The 21,283-nt window shown below is 41.7% G+C and overlaps 1 protein-coding gene across 1 annotated transcript in view; it reads left to right on the top strand.

The window, feature by feature from the left end:
- LOC109410572 (MOXD1 homolog 2-like) overlaps positions 1-21,283 on the top strand; it is a 128,878-nt gene that overhangs the window by 85,723 nt on the left and 21,872 nt on the right. Inside the window, exons 4-6 of the mRNA XM_062858227.1 lie at positions 7,843-8,028; positions 8,439-9,103; positions 9,221-9,389. Of these exons, the coding sequence (XP_062714211.1) occupies positions 7,843-8,028; positions 8,439-9,103; positions 9,221-9,389 (1,020 nt within the window). The remainder of the gene's footprint in view (positions 1-7,842; positions 8,029-8,438; positions 9,104-9,220; positions 9,390-21,283) is intronic.

Raw genomic sequence — 21,283 nt, 5'->3', positions numbered from 1 at the left:
GCCAGTACATACGCATTCATCAACAGTCCGACCTTTGCTGCTTCGCATTTTAGGCGGGTGTGTAGCTCTGCCACCGTTCCAAATGTTCTGGCGTTAATGTCCACTCGCTAAAATCACTCAGCACCTAAAGTGTGTAAGCCCTACTTATAAGTGCATAATTTCCAGACTACACCAAAATGTGTAACCCTTACACATTCACAAAAACAGCTCTTACACTCTTCTAGATGCGAAATGTCGATATTTTTTATTTACCAAGGTCAATAGTAAACCTAACTAGATTGCCGTACAATTTTTTTTTGTGAATTTCACGATTTTGTGAGCACAGGAGATGATTTTGTGAATGTGTAAGAGTTACACATTTTTGGTGTAGTCTGGAAATTATGTACTTTAGTGCTGAGCGGTTTTAGCGTGCTGGTCATCCGCAAAACACACAAATTGACCGAATTTTGTGAAAATCGTTCCTCGGCTGTTGAGCTCGGCTAGTCGCATCGCACCTTCCAGAGCGATATTGAAGAGTAGGTACGAGAGTACGTTACCTTGTCGCAGTCCCCGACGAGATTCGAATGAATTGGATAGTTCACCCGAAACTCTTACGCAGTTTTGCACACCTTACATCGTTGCTTCAATCAGTCTAGTCAGCTTCCCAGGAAAGCCGTTTTCGTTCATTCCATAGCTCTGCGCAGTCGATACTGTCGTATGCCGCTTTGAAATCGACGAACTGGTGATGTGTTGGGACCTGGTATTCACGGCATTTCTGGAGGATTTGCCGTATGGTGACGATCTGGTCCGTTGTCGACCGGCCGTCGATGAAGCCGGCTTGACAACTTCACATGAACTCATTCGTTTTAGGAGACAGACGACGGAAGATGTTCTGGGATAGCACTTTGTAGGCAGTGTTCAAAACAGTGATCGCTCTCACATTCCAAATGGTCGCCTTTCTTGTGGATGGGTCACATTACCACTTCCTTCCTCTCCTCCAGTAGCTGTTCGGTTTCTCAAATCCTGACCATCAACCGGTGCAGACAGGTGGCCAACTTTTCTGGGCCCATCTTAATTAGTTCTGCTGCGATACCATTCTTCCCAGCTGTTTTGTTGGTTTTGAGCTGGTGAATGGCATCTTTAACTTCCCTCAGCGTGGGAGTTGGTTCATTTCCGTCCTCAGCTGCACTGATGTCGTCGTTTCCGCTGTTGCCGTGGTCTTCCGTGCCTACGTTATCCACGCCATTCAGGTGCTGATCGAAGTGCTGCTTCCACCTTTCGATCACCTCACGTCCGTTCGTCAAGAGGCCTCCGTACTTATCCTTGCATGTTTTAGCTCGCGAAACGAAGCCGTTACGGAATGCTTTGAACTTCTGGTAGAACTTCCGTGTTTCTTGGGAACGGCACAACATTTCTATTTTGTCACACTCCGCTTCTTCCAGGCGGCGGTTTCCTCCCGAAAGAGGCGTGTCTGTCGAGTCTTTTGCTGCAGCATTACCACCCGCGCTGCGTTCTTCTCTTCCAAAACCGTTCTGCACTCATCGTCGAACTATCCGTTCCGACGTTGATGGCTGCTCTCACTGTACTCTAGTAGTCTTGTAGAGGGGCCTCATCGAGCTCACCCTCGTCTGGCAACGTGGCCTCGAGATTATGCGCGTATGCTGAGGCGACATCTGGTTGCTTTAGGTAGTACCGCGGTGGTTGTCGATAATGTCGAAGAAGTGCCGTCCGTCAATCAGAACGTGGTCCAATGGCGATTCTGTCTGCTGTCGTGATCTCCAGGTTCCAGAATTATACGTAGTGGAATTCTGCTGCTTTGCTATTATCAACGCATCTCCTGGCATTTGTTCATCTGCGTTGTCTTTTCACTGAGCAAAACTTCTACTTATTGACGTTCATGGGCATGCCGGACCAAGTCATTAACCAGCGCCGGATTTAGGCTTCGGGGGGCCCGGGGCAAACCCTATAAAGTGGGCCCTCAAAAGCAAGATTCACTTTTTTCAATATTCTGTAATTCGTATTATTTAAATTATTTATGTTTTTTGCGATTTGGGTAGAAACTTTGTCACTGCCACACAAATGTTTTGTTTATTCAAATAATTATTTTCCATTTATTTTCAATTGCTTTCTATGATGTGATATTCTTGAAAATATTCAGGTCTAAAATGGAAAGATACTGTATTAAGATTTAAAGCGTTAATATCATTCTTTTCAGATATTACTACATATCAAACATTTATCCAAATTTATAAGATGCAAATTTAAATTATTAAAAATTATAATAAATGAAATTTTATTATGGGATCGCAATATTCTCCGATTATGTAAATACTCGGATTGAGCAAAGTTAAGACTCTAAGGGTCAACTGTAGTAAAAAATTATCATAAAAGTCGATGAAACTCAAAATATTGATTTGTGAAACTGTTCCTCCGATATTTTTTTTAATGCCCTGAATATCCCAAACATCTCCAGAAATCATTATCTTATCTCTCCCATGATAAAATCTACCCTAAATGAACTGATGCAGATGGGTGTTAGACAAGGTATTAGGATTTTTTTTAAATATAAACGTATAATCAATAGACGTATGCAATGCATGTATAATCATTGTCAAATATTAGATTTAATTATTAAACTGCTAATTAAATGAATCTTCAAATGATGTACAAAAATTGCAATAAATACTCGGAAAAACTTATTTTTTGCTTTGAACTCAATGAGTTTTTTCTATAGTTTCAGAGTAACTTGCATATTCCAAAATAAAAAAATAAAATATCTTTTTATCTAATTGTTAAATACTGTAGTATCTCTTTAGAGAAGAATTTGCTGCAACCGATTTCCCAAAAACGGAATTTAGGGAAATATACTTCAATTTAAATTATTTGATTATTTAGCATTTAATATACAGTATTTTTTTTAAGTTTTATTGAAAGAGCAAAATTGTTTTGCTTTGATAAATGAATTGATAAAACTGTTTTATAGTTTAAGAATGGCAACTTATACCGAAGAATTTAGGATTTTGATTTTTTCAGTGAAAACTTAGATTTTGAAATAATCTGGATACCCGCTTAAGAAACCCAATTACAACTACTCTATAATTTATGTATGTTCCAAAATATAATGGTCTCTTGAAGTGCATTTTATATGGTTTTGTCAAACAGAATATATAGTACTTCGTGATTCTTGGGGGGGTGGCTAATTGGGGGGCCCGGGGCAATTGCCCCCTTCGCCCCCCTTAAATCCGGGCCTGTCATTAACCCGTATCGGCCTGAGTCAGCGCATATGAACTAAAAATGTCGCCGTTCAACGAATACACAACGGATTTGAATAATTTTTGACAGTGCACTCGTACATATGTCAGTACAAGATCGACTGGACACTAGAGATAGTCGGGTTTCTGGTTTGAACAATTTCAAAACTTTCGGGTACTGATCGGATGGGTTTCTATAGCGTCGTGTTGAAGTCGGGTTTGGTACCAGTGTAGATAGGTCACTATTAAAAAAAATATTTATCGTCCACAATATATTTAACATCTATTTATCTTTGAATCTGTAAAATATGAAACCCGACCTTCTCTACCGGATACCATCAGCGGATAAACCAATCGAGCAAACCCCTCCAGCGCAAACCGCCGCCGACTCCTCCGACTTGCGCCCAGCAAATCCGAGGTACGACCCAGCCATAGCTTCACCTTAAACCAAAATATAAATTACAGAGAACAATACTTCCCATGCAACCACGCAGCTCGGGCCGCAAAATACGCATAACACGGCACAATTCAGGCAAACGCTACCTCGCATACACAACCGAAACCGATCTAGGGTAGAGAAGGGCCACTCTCCACTTCAAACCGGCCCCAACTGCCCGCACAGGACAACGCACGCCCCAAATACACCGCACTCATGCATCACGACCCGAGCCTCACGGTCACCTGAGTTGCTTCTATCTGCATGACCTCACTCAACCCGTAACGCAGTGTTAAATTCCTCTCTTGCATTTGAAGCACTCCCTCGTCCCAAAGGTATGTGCGTGGTATAAATGAGATCATAAAAACTGAAGAAGTTGTCGTCAAATCAACCGTCAACACTCAGATTTCAATAATGATGTCGGCCTTATCATCGACGACTCAGAGCCAAACTCAAATTCCCATACTACCTAAGTAATCACACTGTTGAAACCGACACGCACTGCCCCACACAAACCATCAAGACCGAACAAAAGTGTGGCCACCACTGCTGAATGACGACTATACCAGTATAATCGTAATTCATCAATCGTAGATTCATTCCCCGTCCCACCCCAATAGTATCGTCACTTGAGTATCCCTGGGGGTTTGATTACATGACGATCAGGGTTCACAGCCATCAAAACGTTCCGCACTTTACCAGGTCGTACGATCTGTATGCATGACGATTTCTCAATTGTTTCAAGTTCATTCGGACCTTCCGCAATGGGAAACCATCATAGCTAGCAATATTAATTTTTGAAGTGCTAAATACGTAGTGGAATTCCAGAAAAAATCTGGAGGAATCCATAGAATAATTCCTGGAAGAATTTCTGGAGAATTTTCTAAAGAAATCCCTTGATGAATTTCTGGAGAAATATCTGGAGGAATTATTCAACCTTCCCAATGCTTCACGTTTTGAACAGGTCGTTGATCTCAATGCACAAGGAATCTCTGTAGTAATTCCTGGAGAAATTTCTGGAGATATCCATGGATGAGTTACTGGAGAAATTTCTAGAGTAATTTCTGGAGGAATTCCAAGAAACAATCTTGAAGGAGCTCCTGGAAGCGTTTTTGGAGGAATTCTGGAAGGAATCCTTGGAGGAATTTCTGAAGTAATCCCTGAACTCTGGGTGGTATTCCTTGATCAATTTCTGGATAAATCCTTGAGAGATTCCTGGGGGAATTCATGGAGGAATCTCTGGCAGAGTTCCTGGATTAAATCCTGGCTTGGAGGAATCCGTGGAGGAATTCCTGGATAAATCTCTGGAAGAAAGGAGCCCCTAAAAGCATTCCTGGAGTAATCCCTGGAGGGATTTTTGTCGGAATTTCAATTTCTGAAGGAATTTGCGATGGATTTCCATAAGAAATCCCTGGAGAAATTCCAGCATGAATTCCTGGAGGAGTTTCTGGAAAAACTCCAAGTGAAATCCCTGGATGTATTGCTGCAGAAATCTATAAAGCAATTTCTGGATATATTTCTGAAGAAATCTCTGGAAGAACCCAACAGCATCCCAGGAGGAATCTCTGTGATAATTTCTAGAGGAATTCCTAAAGGAATCCCTAGATAAATCTCTAGAGAATCCCTAGAGAAGTTCCTGGAGGAATCTCTGGGGGAATCCCTGGGGGAATTCTATAGGAATCCCGGCAGGGGGACGAACTACTGTTGGAATTCCTGGGGGAATTCATCGAAGAATCACTGGAGCAATTCTAGAAGAAATTCCTGGGGGATTCTCTGGAGCATGTCCTGGAAGAATCCAGTTATTATTAAGTGAAAAAGGGTAATAACATAAGATGTTTGTTTCGCAAAAATAATATTATTTGAACAAAAACGATCAAAAGCTACATATTACCATCACGTGATAGCGGAAGCATGTGATTATCAGCCGTCAAAATCCCAGCTGCGCATATTTACATAGAACTGAATACTTTAGTTACCCTAAATTGACCTAATATATTCAGAAAATCCACAATAACTATTTCCCTTTGAGAGTTAGGGATTTGACATCTTCGATCAAAACATGTGTGTTTTGAGTTTCTTATTACTTTGTATGAGACATGAAAAATTTAACAAATACCGTTTAAAAGTTATATTCAAAAAACTAGTTTTCCCGGATTGTTCATATAAAACGTCCCAAATTCCAACATTTTAAGTATATATAACATTAGTGTCATGGCAAAAATTCCTGTATCAAAATTATTCATAGCTTTTCTAAAAACTTAGTGTCTAATTAAAATTTTTGTAAAATTAATCTTCCGATCTTACTTTTAAGTGCATTAATCACCATTGACTTCCATAGAACCAAAGATTCTTGGGGATTGATGAAGAGCTTTATTCCACCATCCTCGTTATCTTCCATGTTCAGCATGTTGAAGTCGGTCGATGAAGGATATTGTGGATGTGGACCAGTAGCTTTGTTGAAACATGTGCTGCTCCAGGAGGAAGGTGTTGAGGTGCATGATAATTTCATCCTCTCCTGCAAACTTCTGAGTAGCTGGTCTACGGTGAGGCCAAGCATAGAGTATTCTCCATTTTGCTCTCACACGACTGAGATGGCCATTCGTCAGCTTGACGGCTGTTGTGTACTCATTTTTGGTGCTACGAGTAGTTGGGAGAATAACGGTCCACTGCACCAGTGCCATACCGCGCCGTAGTGCTGTAGGGCAGCTTACTGAGACTCCGTTCATGGTTGAGCATGTTTAGAGCCCCCTCAACCATTCAACCCTTGGCACGGCTTGCATGACATCTTGGTGTTTAACTATTTTTGCTTTACTACATGATGGTCATGAAGAACAGCCATCGAAACTTTACTTCTTAAGAAGGGCGACCTGTAGCTCAAGTTCTTAAGATCTGTCAGATAAGCAACTACGAAGATCCATCATTGCTAGTGAAGTTAAATTTCACTGTGATACCCATTGCAGAATATCCACAGCTTTGATTTTCGTTATTTGATAAAAAATACAAAATATAACAGTTCATAATTCTTGTTTACTAGAAAAGACTTTCTGGAAAAATTTGTAATCAATTAGAAGGCAGAGAATATTACCAAATGTCAAATTGAGAGATTAATGTGTAAAGATATGCGTTCTGGTAGGAATTGAACCCACGGCTCCGTATTCGATAGACGGGCGCATCAACCAACTAAGCCACAGAACAGGTAACGATTCTGCGGAATAGAAAGCCAAACTAACTCCGAGCCCTCACCATGAACATCCTCTTTTCACAAATCCATCTCTTTTTCGGCATAAATGCCCATCCATAAGCCACTCGTGTTTGTGCCAAATAACTTAAATTGAGAGCGAATTTCACCTTGTACGTCACCGATACTAGGTCCGTTTCACCCCGATTCCCCGTATTGCTTTTTTTCTGCACCAGGCAACGCCACTCTCCTCCATTACCATCCACCGGTACTCGGTTGAATCGGCTGACCTACCTCAATGAATGCGATTTCCACTGGATTTAAATCCGCGCTTGACGACACAATCGAGCGCACGCAAACGCGCTGCTGCAGCAGCAGGTTCTAGAGGATTATTTCAATTGCGAAAAAAGTGCTCAATCGCTGATCCGGGTGCTGCTTGATGGGCATGGTTGGATTGGACACGATGGGGATGGGCGCGGATGGGAGACGGCAATTTAAAATTGATCAAATGAAACGAATGATACAATTTTAAACATATCAATCAGAATGGAAATCAGAAAGTAAACGAACGTCGCACGGCCGTACACCTCAACGGACAAGGTGGGTGTTTTCATTACACCTTCATTTAGGTTTGTACTGGAGCTTTAAGGTGGGATACGAGTGTATCATACTTAGCATAATGTTCTATTTGAAAATCCTGTAAATTGTGTCATAAACTATTTTCGTCATAGAAATTTTCATCAAAATCAGTTATTAAAAAAAAAAAAAACTTTACAAAATTTGTAACTCTGTTTAAGATAGATTTTTTGCAACAGCTCTACATAATTGTGCGAATGAATTCGTCATCTGACAAACAAATTGAAACTGAAATATCCATGATCGTGTTGCTGCTGCCATATTTCGCTTAAATATTTGCCATCGACTCGACCTGAATTCCAATCAATTTGATATTTTTATTCATTCTCTTTCCAACCCCTCTGTCTTTCTTCCGATTACAGTATGAACCGGTGTTCGATTCGGCCTCGAGCGTGCCCTTCCTGAACCACATCATCCTGCACGAATGTCAAGGATCGTCACCGGATCTGGAAATTCTGTCCCGCGATGCGGGCCGTGCCTGCTACAAGGTGGACCGCGAAATACTGACCTGCAATTCGATTGCCGCCGCGTGGACCCGTGGATCGGAGGTGAGTTTTACGTGTGTGGGGTAATGTCGAATAAATTAAACATTTATGGGTTTCAATAGAAATGTCGCAAAAATCGAACAATTTCATTCTGCGAAAAGCGAACATGGTTTCACTTTATATTAGGATCAACTGTATATTTTGAGAGCTGTGCTGCAAAAAAAAAACTGGGACTTGCAACACTGTAATGTATTTTGGTGTCTGGCTTTATAAATTCACTTATTTCATTGTATCTTATTTAAGGAATGACATTCACCAAATCTTTGAAGAACTTCTGAACTATTCTCTTCTGTATTTCGAAATTTATTTTCTTTTATCGCAGCAGTTCGCAGCATCGCATCTCCAAGTTCAAATAATTTCCACATTTTCGAAGCCATACCACAGCTGTCTAACCTATGCTTTCCACATGACAGGGTTTTTCATTTCCCGCCGAGGTCGGTTACCCGATGGATTCGAACCAGGCCCGGTTCTTCCTAATGGAGACACACTATAGTAACCCAACAGAGGAGCTTTCTACGGTGAAATCCAAACTGATGGTCGACAGCTCGGGTCTCAAGATCTACTACACCAGTTCGCTGAGAAGTCAGGATGCTGGAGTTTTATCCATTGGCATGGATCCCAGCTGGAGGCACATCATTCCTCCCGGGCAGGAGCACGTGCTATCCGAGGGGCACTGTGTAGGAGAGTGCACCCGGAAGGCGTTCCCACGGGATGGAATCAATGTGTTTGCCGTAATGATGAAGACACATCAGATCGGTCGGCAGATCAAGCTGAGGCAGATTCGCTACCGCGAGGAACTAATGCCCATTGCTCACGACAAGAGCATCGATTACAACTATCAAGAATACAGAAGACTGGACTCTCCGGTTAAGGTTCTGCCCGGAGATAGACTGATTGCCGAGTGTATCTACGACAGCTCCAAAAGGGCAGCAATCACACTCGGAGGGTTAACAGCCCGCGAGGAAACTTGTCTCGTTTTAACGCTATATTACCCGCGACAAAAAGAGCTAACAACCTGCCACTCGTTGCCGAGCCTCCCTACGGTGCTCCACTCGCTCGGAATCGACACGCTGGTTCCGTAAGTAACTCTTCGGCTGTCGAAGGCTTGATTTATCGCTTAATTAAATCGTTTAACTAAACCCCCATATAACTAAACGTTGAAATTCGTTCTCCTTCCCCCACCCGACCAAAACAGCGGCTCCAACCCGGTGCGGATTGGCCTACCGATGGAACTCGCCGGCATGACTCTCGAGACGCGCCTCATCTCGTACGACTGGCAGAACAACTTCAAAAGTTTCCAGCTAGCAACCCGGAAAGGATCCTTCAAGCCACTCTGCTGGAGTGCGAAAAATCACCCGCTTCCGGTAAGTAAACGGTGCCTACTGCTACAGTACAGTACACATACATTTCTCCATTCCATCCATTCCATACTCACTGGGGTGCGGGTCCATAGTTTATAGGTACTTAGAATAACATCCTGCTGCGTGAGTCGGTCGGATACCACCACCACCACGCTAAGCGGATTTCAACCGCGACGTGAAGGAACGATGAAATCCTATTTGCATTAGGAGCTATTATCGAGACTCGAGAGAAAAAGTTTCCCACCGCGCGCGGTATCAACAAGTAAAATCCGTGAGGTTTCGGATTTCCACAGAGCTGATTGTGGGATGATGTTTGTGGTAGTTATGGATGAAGGCATTTGTTTCTAAACATGAATGTATAGCAGTGAATCTGAAATCCAAGTGAGAATGATTTTACAAATAATTTCAACTTATACTTTGATGCTTCCAACAGGTTGAATGATTGTTTGTACGATAAGTAAATTTCAATAATTCAGTTTTTGAAAATATAAATGGTCTAAAATCTGTAAGAATCCTCCACCGCGCCGGTAAGAATCTTTGGGGAATACACATATGTTTCAAGAGACATCTAAGAGGAGTTTTAAGGCGAAACTGGAAGCATTTCCTATTTTTTTTGGTTTTTGATTTTTTAATAAATAACGAAGCAATATTTTCAAAATCGGTTTTCGTGCACATATAGAGTATGGATCAATGTATCTTCTGTTTTTTTGGTGGAAAATGTTTTTCGTTTTTGCAGAAACCATTATTGAATAAAAACTTTTTCCACCTCAAAAACAATCAGAAGACACCTTGATTCGTACTCTACATGTGTACGAAAACCGATTTTGAAAATATTGCTTCGTTATTTATTAAAAAATCAAAAACCAAAAAAATGAGGAAATGCTTGCAGTTTGTTGTATTTTTTTTTTGCAAAAAGTGCACAGGTATTTATTATAAAAAAACTTCGATAAAAGAGGTGGTTTCTGAAGGAGAAATTTTTCTGAAAGAACCCTTGGAAGATTTTCTAAAACAAAAATCTTAGAATTTCAGGAACAAAATTCAGAAGAAATTCTTGAAATATTTTATAATGGAGTCCACAATGAATCTCTGCAATATGCTTGGAAGAACATCTAAGTAAAGGAATCCCTGGATGAATTATTAGGAAAAATGTTGACGGGTGTGCACCACCTGTTCATCGACTTCAAAGCGGCATACGATAGTATCGACCGCGCAGAGCTATGGAGAATCATGGACGAAAACGGCTTTCCTGGGAAGCTGACTAGACTGATTAAAGCAACGATGGACGGTGTGCAAAACTGCGTAAGGGTTTCGGGTGAACTATCCAGTTCATTCGTATCTCGCCGGGGACTGCGCCAAGGTGACGGACTCTCATGTCTACTCTTCAACATCGCGCTGGAAGGTGTGATGCGATGAGCCGGGCTCAACAGCCGGGGAACGATTTTCACAAAATCCGGTCAATGTGTGTGCTTTGCGGACGACATGGACATTATCGCCAGAACTTTTTGAACGGTGGCAGAGCTGTACACCCGCCTGAAACGCGAAGCAGCAAAGGTCGGACTGGTGGTGAATTCCTCAAAAACAAAGTACATGCTGGTAGGCGGAACCGAACACGACCGGATCCGTCTGGGTAGTAATGTTACGATAGACGGGGATACTTTCAAGGTGGTGGAGGAATTCGTCTACCTCGGATCCTTACGGACGGCTGACAACACCGTGAGCCGTGAAATTCGGAGGCGCATCATCAGCGGAAGTCGGGCCTACTACGGGCTCCAGAAGAAACTGCGGTCGAAAAAGATTCACCCACGCACCAAATGCACCATGTACAAAACGCTAATAAGACCGGTGATCCTCTACGGGCACGAGACATGGACCATGCTCGAGGAGGACCTACAAGCACTCGGAGTTTTCGAGCGACGCGTGCTAAGAACGATCTTCGGCGGTGTGCAGGAGAACGATGTGTGGCGGAGAAGGATGAATAACGAGCTCGCTGCACTTTACGGCGAACCCAGCATCCAGAAGGTGGCCAAAGCCGGAAGGATACGGTGGGCAGGGCATGTTGCAAGAATGCCGGACAACAACCCTGCAAAGCTGGTATTTGCAACGGATTCGGTTGGCACAAGAAGGCGTGGAGCGCAGAGAGCACGATGGGCGGACCAGGTGGAGCGTGACTTGGCGAGCATTGGGCGCGACCGAGGATGGAGAGCGGCAGCCACAAACCGAGTATTGTGGCGTACTATTGTTGATTATGTCTTGTCTTAATGATGTTGAACAAATAAATGTATGTAGTGTATGTTGACGGGTGTATTCAAGAAATTACTTAAAATGTTTCTGAAGGGAACTTTAACAAAATTTCCGAAAGAATTCCGATATTCGGATTTCTGGAGGATATTCTTGATGCTTTCGATGTATTTATGAAGCAAACTCTGGAAGAACCAGTGGAAAAGTTCCAAAAAGAATCCATCAACTAATTTATAACAGAATATCTGCAGAAATTCTTGAGGAATCTCCTAAACATTTAATGACAGAATCTTTGGACGAATATTTTAACGATTCCCTGGGAATTAAAAAAATTTTGATATTTGAAAAATCTTTAAAAAAAAATCACAATAATTTCTAAAGCTTACTACAATGGGGAAAAAATAGGTATAAATTGCGGATAAATTTAATATGTTTGCTAGGAGTGCATGTATTGGAACGAATTTTTGACACAAACTGCAAAAATCTCCGCAATTTCAGAAAATGACGCTGTCATTCGCCGCACGATGCTGGAAATCAGCATGTCACGCCCGTTTTACCCCAATCTCTCTCTTTTTCGCCATTTTGTGAAAATCCAGGGGTGAAAAATAAATGATTCATTTAATTCCGTAGTAGTTTCGCAATATCGAATGGAGGTGGTTTGGCTCACCGAACGGCCTTAAAAAATCAAATAACCCCGATATCCCCTATTTCTTTAATTTTTCATGCATGTCTTCTCCTGGAGTGGAACGCAATCTATAAGAGCAGGACCAACCTTACGTTGCATTGCCGATACAACAGAAGTATTTACAAAAATACATCGTTCGGCGAATGACACCGTCCTTATCTGAAACTATAGAGATTTTTTATAACACTAGTTTACAGCATTTTTGAACTCGGTAAGCTGATGATCATTTTTGGTGTAGAATCATGCCCTGAGTTCGAAAACGCGAAAGAAAAAAATTACAGTAGAGCGGAAATTTTTTCGACTTTCCATACAAGGTTGATGATTTGAAATCGATTTTTGTTCTATTTTTAAGCAAAGTCGCTCACTTCAAACATCTCATTCTCCGTAATCGATGCTCCGATTGTGCTGAAATTTTTACTGTAACTTGCCTACATATAATATGTCAAATAAACGTCGAGAAAGAATTTTTAAGTTGGTTTTTTCTTATTGAAAAAAATACATTACTTCAAAAAATTTTGGGAATTTTGCTAAAATTTAAGAAGATTGTCCCTTAAACCCCTTTAAATCTTGAATTTCATCAATCTGACGCAAAACCTGTATTCAAATGATCGAATGGTATTGTATTCAGCTTTTAATTCATGTAAAAAGATTTAACATTGGTTGTACAAAACGCAATATATTTGAATTTTAGTTAATTACATATTTTGAAAAGTTGCAAAACTCGATATTGAGCTAAAACTCAAAAACTGTTCTACTTAAAATTTTTTGAAGGTCGGGTTCGAAATCAGCACTAAATTGTGCTTCAAAAATTTTGGTCGTTGACAGAAGTTCACGACTTTCGTTTTATTTTGTAAACTTGTGTAATTTGTGTCAAAAGTTCATTGGAATTCATCCACTCCGAGCAGATATATTGAACGTAATTGCGTATTATACCTATTTTTTTCCACTGTGCATTCCTGAGAAAACTTCCTTAAAGCATCTTGAGATTGTCTTCCGTGGAAAAATTTCATAAAAAAATAATTTTCGAGAAACTTTTTTGGAAATTTTCCAAAAAATTTCTGATTGAATCATTTTCAAAAGATCATTTGATAAATTTGTAGAGCAGCACCGGAAAAATATATGAGGAAAAAACGCTGAAGAATATTTCCAAATGAATCTTTGAAGCTCTTTTTGTAAGTATTCATGCAGGATTTCCGAAGAACTTCTGGAGGAGTTTTAGAAACAATCCATGCTGTACTTAAAGAATTGTTTGTGAAATTTCTGGAATGATCTCTTGTGGCATCTTTAAAGGAGACCCTAGCTCTATTTTTGAAGAAGTATTCTCGAAGATGAATTTTAAACCAATAATTGTTTGAAATTTTGGAAGGTTTTCTTGGAGAATTTCTTAGGGAACTGCTCGAAAAATTTCTTAAGGATATTTTTAGTTTTTTTTTGCGAAACCCCTGAAAAAATCTTCTATTGTGAAGGATTTTTTTAAGGAATAAACGGTAAATTAATATATTTATGTGCACAAATCCAAGAGGTTTTTTTGAAGTGCTTCTCCAAATGTAGAAGAATTCCTAGAGCAATTTATAAGAAATTCATGGAGCAGTTTATTATTTTTTTTCTTAATATGTATAATGTTCCAAGAGAAAACCAAATGTAACTTCTTAATTTGTTTCTAAAAAATTCGAAAAATTAAGATAGAATCTTTGACAGATTTTTTTTTAAAGAATCTGTGAAACAATTCTTGTATATTTTTTGTTAAGGAATCTCTGGAGTGTTTCTGGAAATTTTTACTTACATATTTTAAAGTCCCAGGACAAATTTCTTATAGAATCCTTGGAAGATCCCACTCACAGAGTATTTTTGTTTTCATTGTTTGCAAAAGATTCGAAAACAAATGATTATCTTTTTTAAATCTTTGATGGCACCCGCGGCTATTACGCCAAGGACCTCGGATAGCATTTCCCTCCTGATAGACTCACAAAAACCCCTTTGGAAAGAAAGTCTTGCCAGGAATTCAATAAGGAAATTTTCCAGGAATTCAATCAGAAATTCCTCATGGAATTCCACTACAAATTTCTCCAGTAATTCTACCAGGCATTCTTTCAGAAATTCCACCACGAATTCCACCAGAAATTTCACCTGAAATTCTACCAGGAATTTCACCAGAAATTCCACCAGGAAGTCCTCCAGGAATTCCACCAGGAATTTCCCAGGAATTCCATCATTAATTTCTCAGAAATTCCATCAATAATTTCTAGGAATTCGACCAGAAATTCCACTATGAATTCCAACAGGAATTCCACTAGGAAATCCACCAGGAATTCCACTAGGAAGTCCACCAGGAATTCCAGTAGGAATTCCACTAGGAATTCCACTAGGAATTCCACCAGGAATTCCACTAGGAATTCCACCGGGAATTCCACTAGGAATTCCACCAGGAATTCCACTAGGAATTCCACCAGGAATTCCACTAGGAACTCCACCAGGAATTCCACTAGGAATTCCACCAGGAATTCCTCCAGGAATTCCACCAGGAATTCCACTAGGAATTCCACCAGGAATTCCACTAGGAATTCCACCAGGAATTCCACTAGGAATTCCACCAGGAATTTCTCCAGGAATTCCACCAGGAATTTCCCAAAAATTCCATCATTAATTTCTCAGGACATCCACCAGGAATTCCACCAGAAATTCCGCTACGAATTCCACCAGAAATCCAACTAGGAATTCCACCAGGAATTCCACTAGTAATTCCACTAGGAATTCCACCAGGAATTCCACTAGGAATTCGACCAGTAATTTCACTAGGGATTCCATCCGGAATTCCACCAGGAATTCCACACGGAATTCCACCAGGAATTCCACCAGTAGTTCCACTAAGAATTCCAGCAGGAATTCCACTAGGGATTCCACCAGGAATTTCACAAGGAATTCCACCAGGACTTCCTCTAGGAATTCCACCAGGAATTCCTCTAGGAATTCCACCAGGAATTCCTCTAGGAATTCCACCAGGAATTCCACTAGGAATTCTACCAGGAATTCCACAAGGAATTCCACCAGGAATTCCACAAGGAATTCCACCAGGAATTCCACTAGGAATTCCACCAGGAATTCCACTAGGAATTCCACCAGGAATTCCACTAGGAATTCCACCAGGAATTCCACTAGGAATTCCACCAGGAATTCCACTAAGAATTCCACCAGGAATTCCACTAGGAATTCCATCAGGAATTCCACTAGGAATTCCACCAGGAATTTCACTAGAAATTCCACCAGGAATTCCACTAGGAATTCCACCAGGAATTCTACCAGGAATTCTACTAGGAATTCCACCAGGAATTTCACTTGGAATCCCACCAGGAATTCCACTAGGAATTCCACTAGGAATTCTACCAGGAATTCCACAAGGAATTCCACCAGGAATTCCACAAGGAATTCCACCAGGAATTCCACTAGGAATTCCACCAGGAATTCCACTAGGAATTCCACCAGGAATTCCACTAGGAATTCCACCAGGAATTCCACTAAGAATTCCACCAGGAATTCCACTAGGAATTCCATCAGGAATTCCACTAGGAATTCCACCAGGAATTTCACTAGAAATTCCACCAGGAATTCCACTAGGAATTCCACCAGGAATTCTACCAGGAATTCTACTAGGAATTCCACCAGGAATTTCACTTGGAATCCCACCAGGAATTCCACTAGGAATTCCACTAGGAATTCCACCAGGAATTTTACTAGGAATTCCACCAGGAATTCCACTTCGAATTTCACCAGGAATTCCACTACGAATTTCACCAGGAATTCCACTACGAATTTCTCCAGGAATTCCACTACGAATTTCACCAGGAATTCCACCAGGAATTCCACTAGGAATTTCACCAGAAATTCCACTAGGAATTCCACCAGGAATTGCACTAGGAATTCCACCAGGAATTGCACTTGAAATTCCACCAGGAATTCCACTAGGAATTCCACCAGGAATTTCCCCAAGGAATTCCACCAGGAATTTCACAAGGAATTCCACCAGGAATTCCACAAGGAATTCCACCAGGAATTCCACAAGGAATTCCACCAGGAATTCCACAAGGAATTCCACCAGGAATTCCACAAGGAATTCCACCAGGAATTCCACAAGGAATTCCACCAGGAATTCCACAAGGAATTCCACCAGGAATTCCACTAGGAATTCCACCGGGAATTCCACTAGGAATTCCACCAAGAATTCCACTAGGAATTCCACCAAGAATTCCACTAGGAATTCCACCAGGAATTCCACCAGGAATTCCACTAGGAATTCCACCAGGAATTCCACTAGGAATTCCACCAGGAATTCCACTAGGAATTCCACCAGGAATTCCACTAGGAATTCCACCAGGAATTCCACCAGGAATTCCACTAGGAATTCCACCAGGAATTCCCTTAGGAATTCCACCAGGAATTCCACTAGGAATTCCACCAGGAATTCCACTAGGAATTCCACCAGGAATTCCACTAGGAATTCCACCAGGAATTCCACTAGGAATTCCACCAGGAATTCCACTAGGAATTCCACCAGGAATTTCACTAGGAATTCCACCAGGAATTCCACTAGGAATTCCACTAGGAATTCCACTAGGAATTCCACCAGGAATTCCACTAGGAATACCACCAGGAATTCCACTAGGAATTCCACTAGGAATTCCACCAAGAATTCCACTAGGAATTCCACCAGGAATTCCACTAGGAATTCCACCAGGAATTCCACTAGGAATTCCACCAGGAATTCCGCTAGGAGTTCCACCAGGAATTCCACTAGGAATTCCAATAGGAATTCCACTAGGAATTCCACCAGGAATTCCACTAGGAATTCCACCAGAAATTCCACTAGGAATTCCACCAGGCATTCCACTAGGAATTCCACCAGGAACTCTACTAGGAATTCCCCCAGGAATTCCACTAGGAATTCTTCTAGAAATTCCACCAGGAATTCCACCAAAAATACCACCAGGAATTTCACCAGGAATTCCACTAGGAATTTCACCAAGAATTCCACTAGGAATTGAACCAGGAATTCCACTAAGAATTCCACCAGAAAATCCACTAAGAATTCCACCAGGAATTCCACTAAGTATTCCACCAGAAATTCCACTGGGAATTGCACTAGGAATTACACTAGGCATTCCACCAGGAATTACACCAGAAATTCCACTAGGAATTCCACCAGGGATTCCATTAGGAAATCCACTAGGAATACCACCAGAAATTCTATAAGGAATTCCACCAGGAATACCACCAAGAATTCCACCAGGAATTCTTAGAGGAATTGCTAGTGGAATTGCTGGAGCATTTCCTAGTGGAATTCCTGGTGGAATTCCTGGTGAAATTCCTGGTGGAATTCCTGGTGGAATTCCTGGTGGAATTCATGGTGGTATTCCTGGTGGAATTCCTGGTGGAATTCCTGGTGGAATTCCTGGTCGAATTACTGGTGGAATTGCTGGTGGAATTATTGGTGGAATTTCTGATGGAATTCCTGAGGGAATTCCTGGAGTAATTTCTGGTGGAATTCCTGGAGTAATTGCTGGAGGAATTCCTGGTGAAATTCCTGGAAGAATTCTTGGTGGAATTCCTGGAGGAATTCCTGGTGGAATTCCTGGATGAATTCCTAGTGGAATTCCTGGAGGAATCCCTGGTAGAATTCCTGGAGGAATTCCTGGTAAATTCCTGGTGGAATTCCTGGTGGAATTACTGGTGGAATTGCTGGTGGAATTCCTGGTGGAATTTCTGGTGGAATTCCTGGTGGAATTTCTGATGGAATTCCTGATGGAATTCAGTAATTTCTGGTGGAATTCCTGGAGTAATTGCTGGAGGAATTCCTGGTAAAATTCCTGGAAGAATTCCTGGTGGAATTCCTGGTGGAATTCCTGGCGGAATTCCTCTATGTATTTCACTATGAAATTTCTGCCTGAAATCATATATCGAACAACTCAACCTACCATACTTGTATTCTGACGACAAGATCGACATGTTTCTCCAAATCAACTGACATGTCCTGAGTTAAAACATAAGTGGATTATTCAATATCAAGCCAATTTCCCATTCGTAAATAAATCAAGTGTTTGCCAAGGATTCCATGCTGCATTTAAATATAAATTGAGCGAAATTTATTCAACTGCAAAAGTGCTTATGTTCTACGCCAGCATCGTCACTACTACTGCGATGAAGTACATTGTACGTACGAACAAATCGAAGCACTTTTCGAAGCATTATTGCTTGTTGGAAAATTAAACAAGCCGCTTCTACTGAAACAGGATTTCTCAAACTTGGTATCTGCGACCCACATGGTACTTGCCGGTTGTACAGACGGATGTCATGTTTGGGAAGCTCTACCCTAGAACAAATGTCTTCCCACCTTCGTCTGGTTCTATTTCTCCGTACTATAAGCCCCTACTTGTTCAAAGTCCTATGCTAGTTGTTCTACGAATCACGACGCCGACGACGACGACGACGGAAGGCGAAAGCCCTTCCTTTCCGATTACCCAAAGTTCGACATGGAATGCAACTCTTGAGGCGTACAAGAATGTGTGTGCCGAACACGTTCCATGCATAGTCGAGTCGTGTGGCTCAGCTGAGTGTCTCGCCTTTCGAAGCAGAAATCGATACCGGAGAATGCTAATTTTCGGTTGGAAATAAATTTTATTGATAAAGCACTTAAAGTCAGTCACTGAATATTTCAAAATTGAATCCCATTTATAAAAGCTATTTATGGGTTTCACCCGGTTTCCACAGCTGCTGCTAGTAGTAGTGGTAGAAACCCGAGGTACGGTGGTTTTGCTGCTCGACAAAGTCCTTCCGGCTGGCGCTTCGAAGGCCGTATGCATACATGTAGGCGCACTATGTAGGCAGGCTTTCGGCCTACTCTACGACCACCGTCGTCGGTCGGGTTCCGGGTGCCTGTCGGAATGGCATGCCTGGGTGGAATCTTTTAATAAATATTCCAAAGTTCTTCCTTCTCGGTTCGATTGCTCTCAGACTAAGTATTCAAAGTGCCGGGGTTTTCCTTTCGGCTCGGTTATATGTGGTCGTATCGCCTCGTGCACAGAACTCAGCTGAGTGAGAAATAGACATCAATGGATGTCGACATTTTAAGCTATAGACACACACGGAGGCCACCGCCCTGCCCCCACACTTCAGCCCACACACTAATTTTCATTCATTTTCACTTCAGCCCCACTTTATTGGAGTGGGCTGCACAGCAGAGAGAAAGTGAGGGGTAGTTCCATCCCATCCCAGCACATCCCATCGCTCATTGTAGACAGCAGAGGAACTTTCGGTCGTCGTGATTGCCTGCCGAACCAGAAGCTGTGTAGCTGGAGAGGAAATGACTGAGTGTGTGCATCGACTCTCCTGGCTTTATTCTTGCTTCATCGAGCGTGTCTGGATCCGGTATTAAATACCATCGCAGCGCATCCAGGATCCAGCTCTAGTGCCAGAAGCCTGCTGATGCTGGCGCTGAGGAATGCGATAGAGACGTCTGTTCTAAGGGGCCGGACCATGGAGACGTGGAGGTGCAATGCCGGCAACCCTAGGTGATGTCTATCGATGATGCGATGGTTATCACGGACTGCGCGATAGGCATCCCAACGATTTCATTCCCGTAAGCTCAATTGCTTCCAGTTTCATGTCCTTGAAGCGGACGAATCAGATGCAGACTGGATGATGGCAAAGATCCTTTGGGTGCGAATATGGATTGATGATAATGCTGGGATGTGTTGGTTTTAAATTTTGGAAATCGAGTACACGACCTACGACTTTATGAAATTTTGGTCATGATGGACGTTTAATTAAATATAAAAAAAGAAGAAAGATTTCCCGTTAAAATGTTAAAACAATTTTAATTAACTTCAAAAGAACTTCCCAGAAAATTATTTGTGGAAATTTTTAGAAAATTCCTGAAGCCTTTTTCAGAAGCATTTACAAAGGAAATCATTAGAGAATTCCAGAAGCGATTCCAAAGAAAGTTCTTGCTGGTGGAAATTCTAGATGAACTCTTGAATGAATTCCTGGGGAAATTCCTGAAGAAATTTCTAGTAGAATACCTGGAGGAATTTCTGCTGGAACCCCGGAACGAATTTCTGCTGGAATCCCTGGAGGAATTCCTGGAGGAATTCTTGGAGGAATTCTTAAAGGAATTCCTGGAAGAATTCATGGAGGAATTCCTGGAAGAATTCCTGGTGGAATTCCTGGAAGAATTCCTGGAGGAATTCCTGGAAGAATTCCTGGAGGAATTCCTGGAAGAATTCCTGGAGGAATTCCTGGAAGAATTCCTGGAGGAATTCCTGGAAGAATTCCTGGAGGAATTCCTGGAAGAATTCCTGGAGGAATTCCTGGAAGAATTCTTGGAGGAATTCCTGGAAGAATTCCTGGAGGAATTCCTGGAAGAATTCCTGGAGGAATTCCTGGAAGAATTCCTGGAGGAATTCCTGGAAGAATTCCTGGAGGAATTCCTGGAAGAATTCCTGGAGGAATTCCTGGAAGAATTCCTGGAGGAATTCCTGGAAGAATTCCTGGAGGAATTCCTGGAAGAATTCCTGGAGGAATTCCTGGAAGAATTCCTGGAGGAATTCCTGGAAGAATTCCTGGAGGAATTCCTGGAAGAATTCCTGGAGGAATCCCTGGAAGAATTCCTGGAGGAATTCCTGGAAGAATTCCTGGAGGAATTCCTGGAAGAATTCCTGGAGGAATTCCTGGAAGAATTCCTGGAGGAATTCCTGGAAGAACTCCTGGAGGAATTCCTGGAAGAATTCCTGGAGAAATTCCTGGAAGAATTCATGGAGGAATTCCTGGAAAAATTCCTGGTGGAATTCCTGGAAGAATTCCTGGAGGAATTCCTGGAAGAATTCCTGGAGGAATTCCTGGAAGAATTCCTGGAGGAATTCCTGGAAGAATTCCTGGAGGAATTCCTGGAAGAATTCCTGGAGGAATTCCTGGAAGAATTCCTGGA

The sequence above is a fragment of the Aedes albopictus genome, chromosome 3, assembly GCF_035046485.1.
Source record: "Aedes albopictus strain Foshan chromosome 3, AalbF5, whole genome shotgun sequence".
In the NCBI taxonomy this organism is placed as follows: domain Eukaryota; kingdom Metazoa; phylum Arthropoda; class Insecta; order Diptera; family Culicidae; genus Aedes; species Aedes albopictus.
Note: the sequence above shows the minus strand (reverse complement) of the source record. Positions and strands in the feature narration are given on the sequence as shown.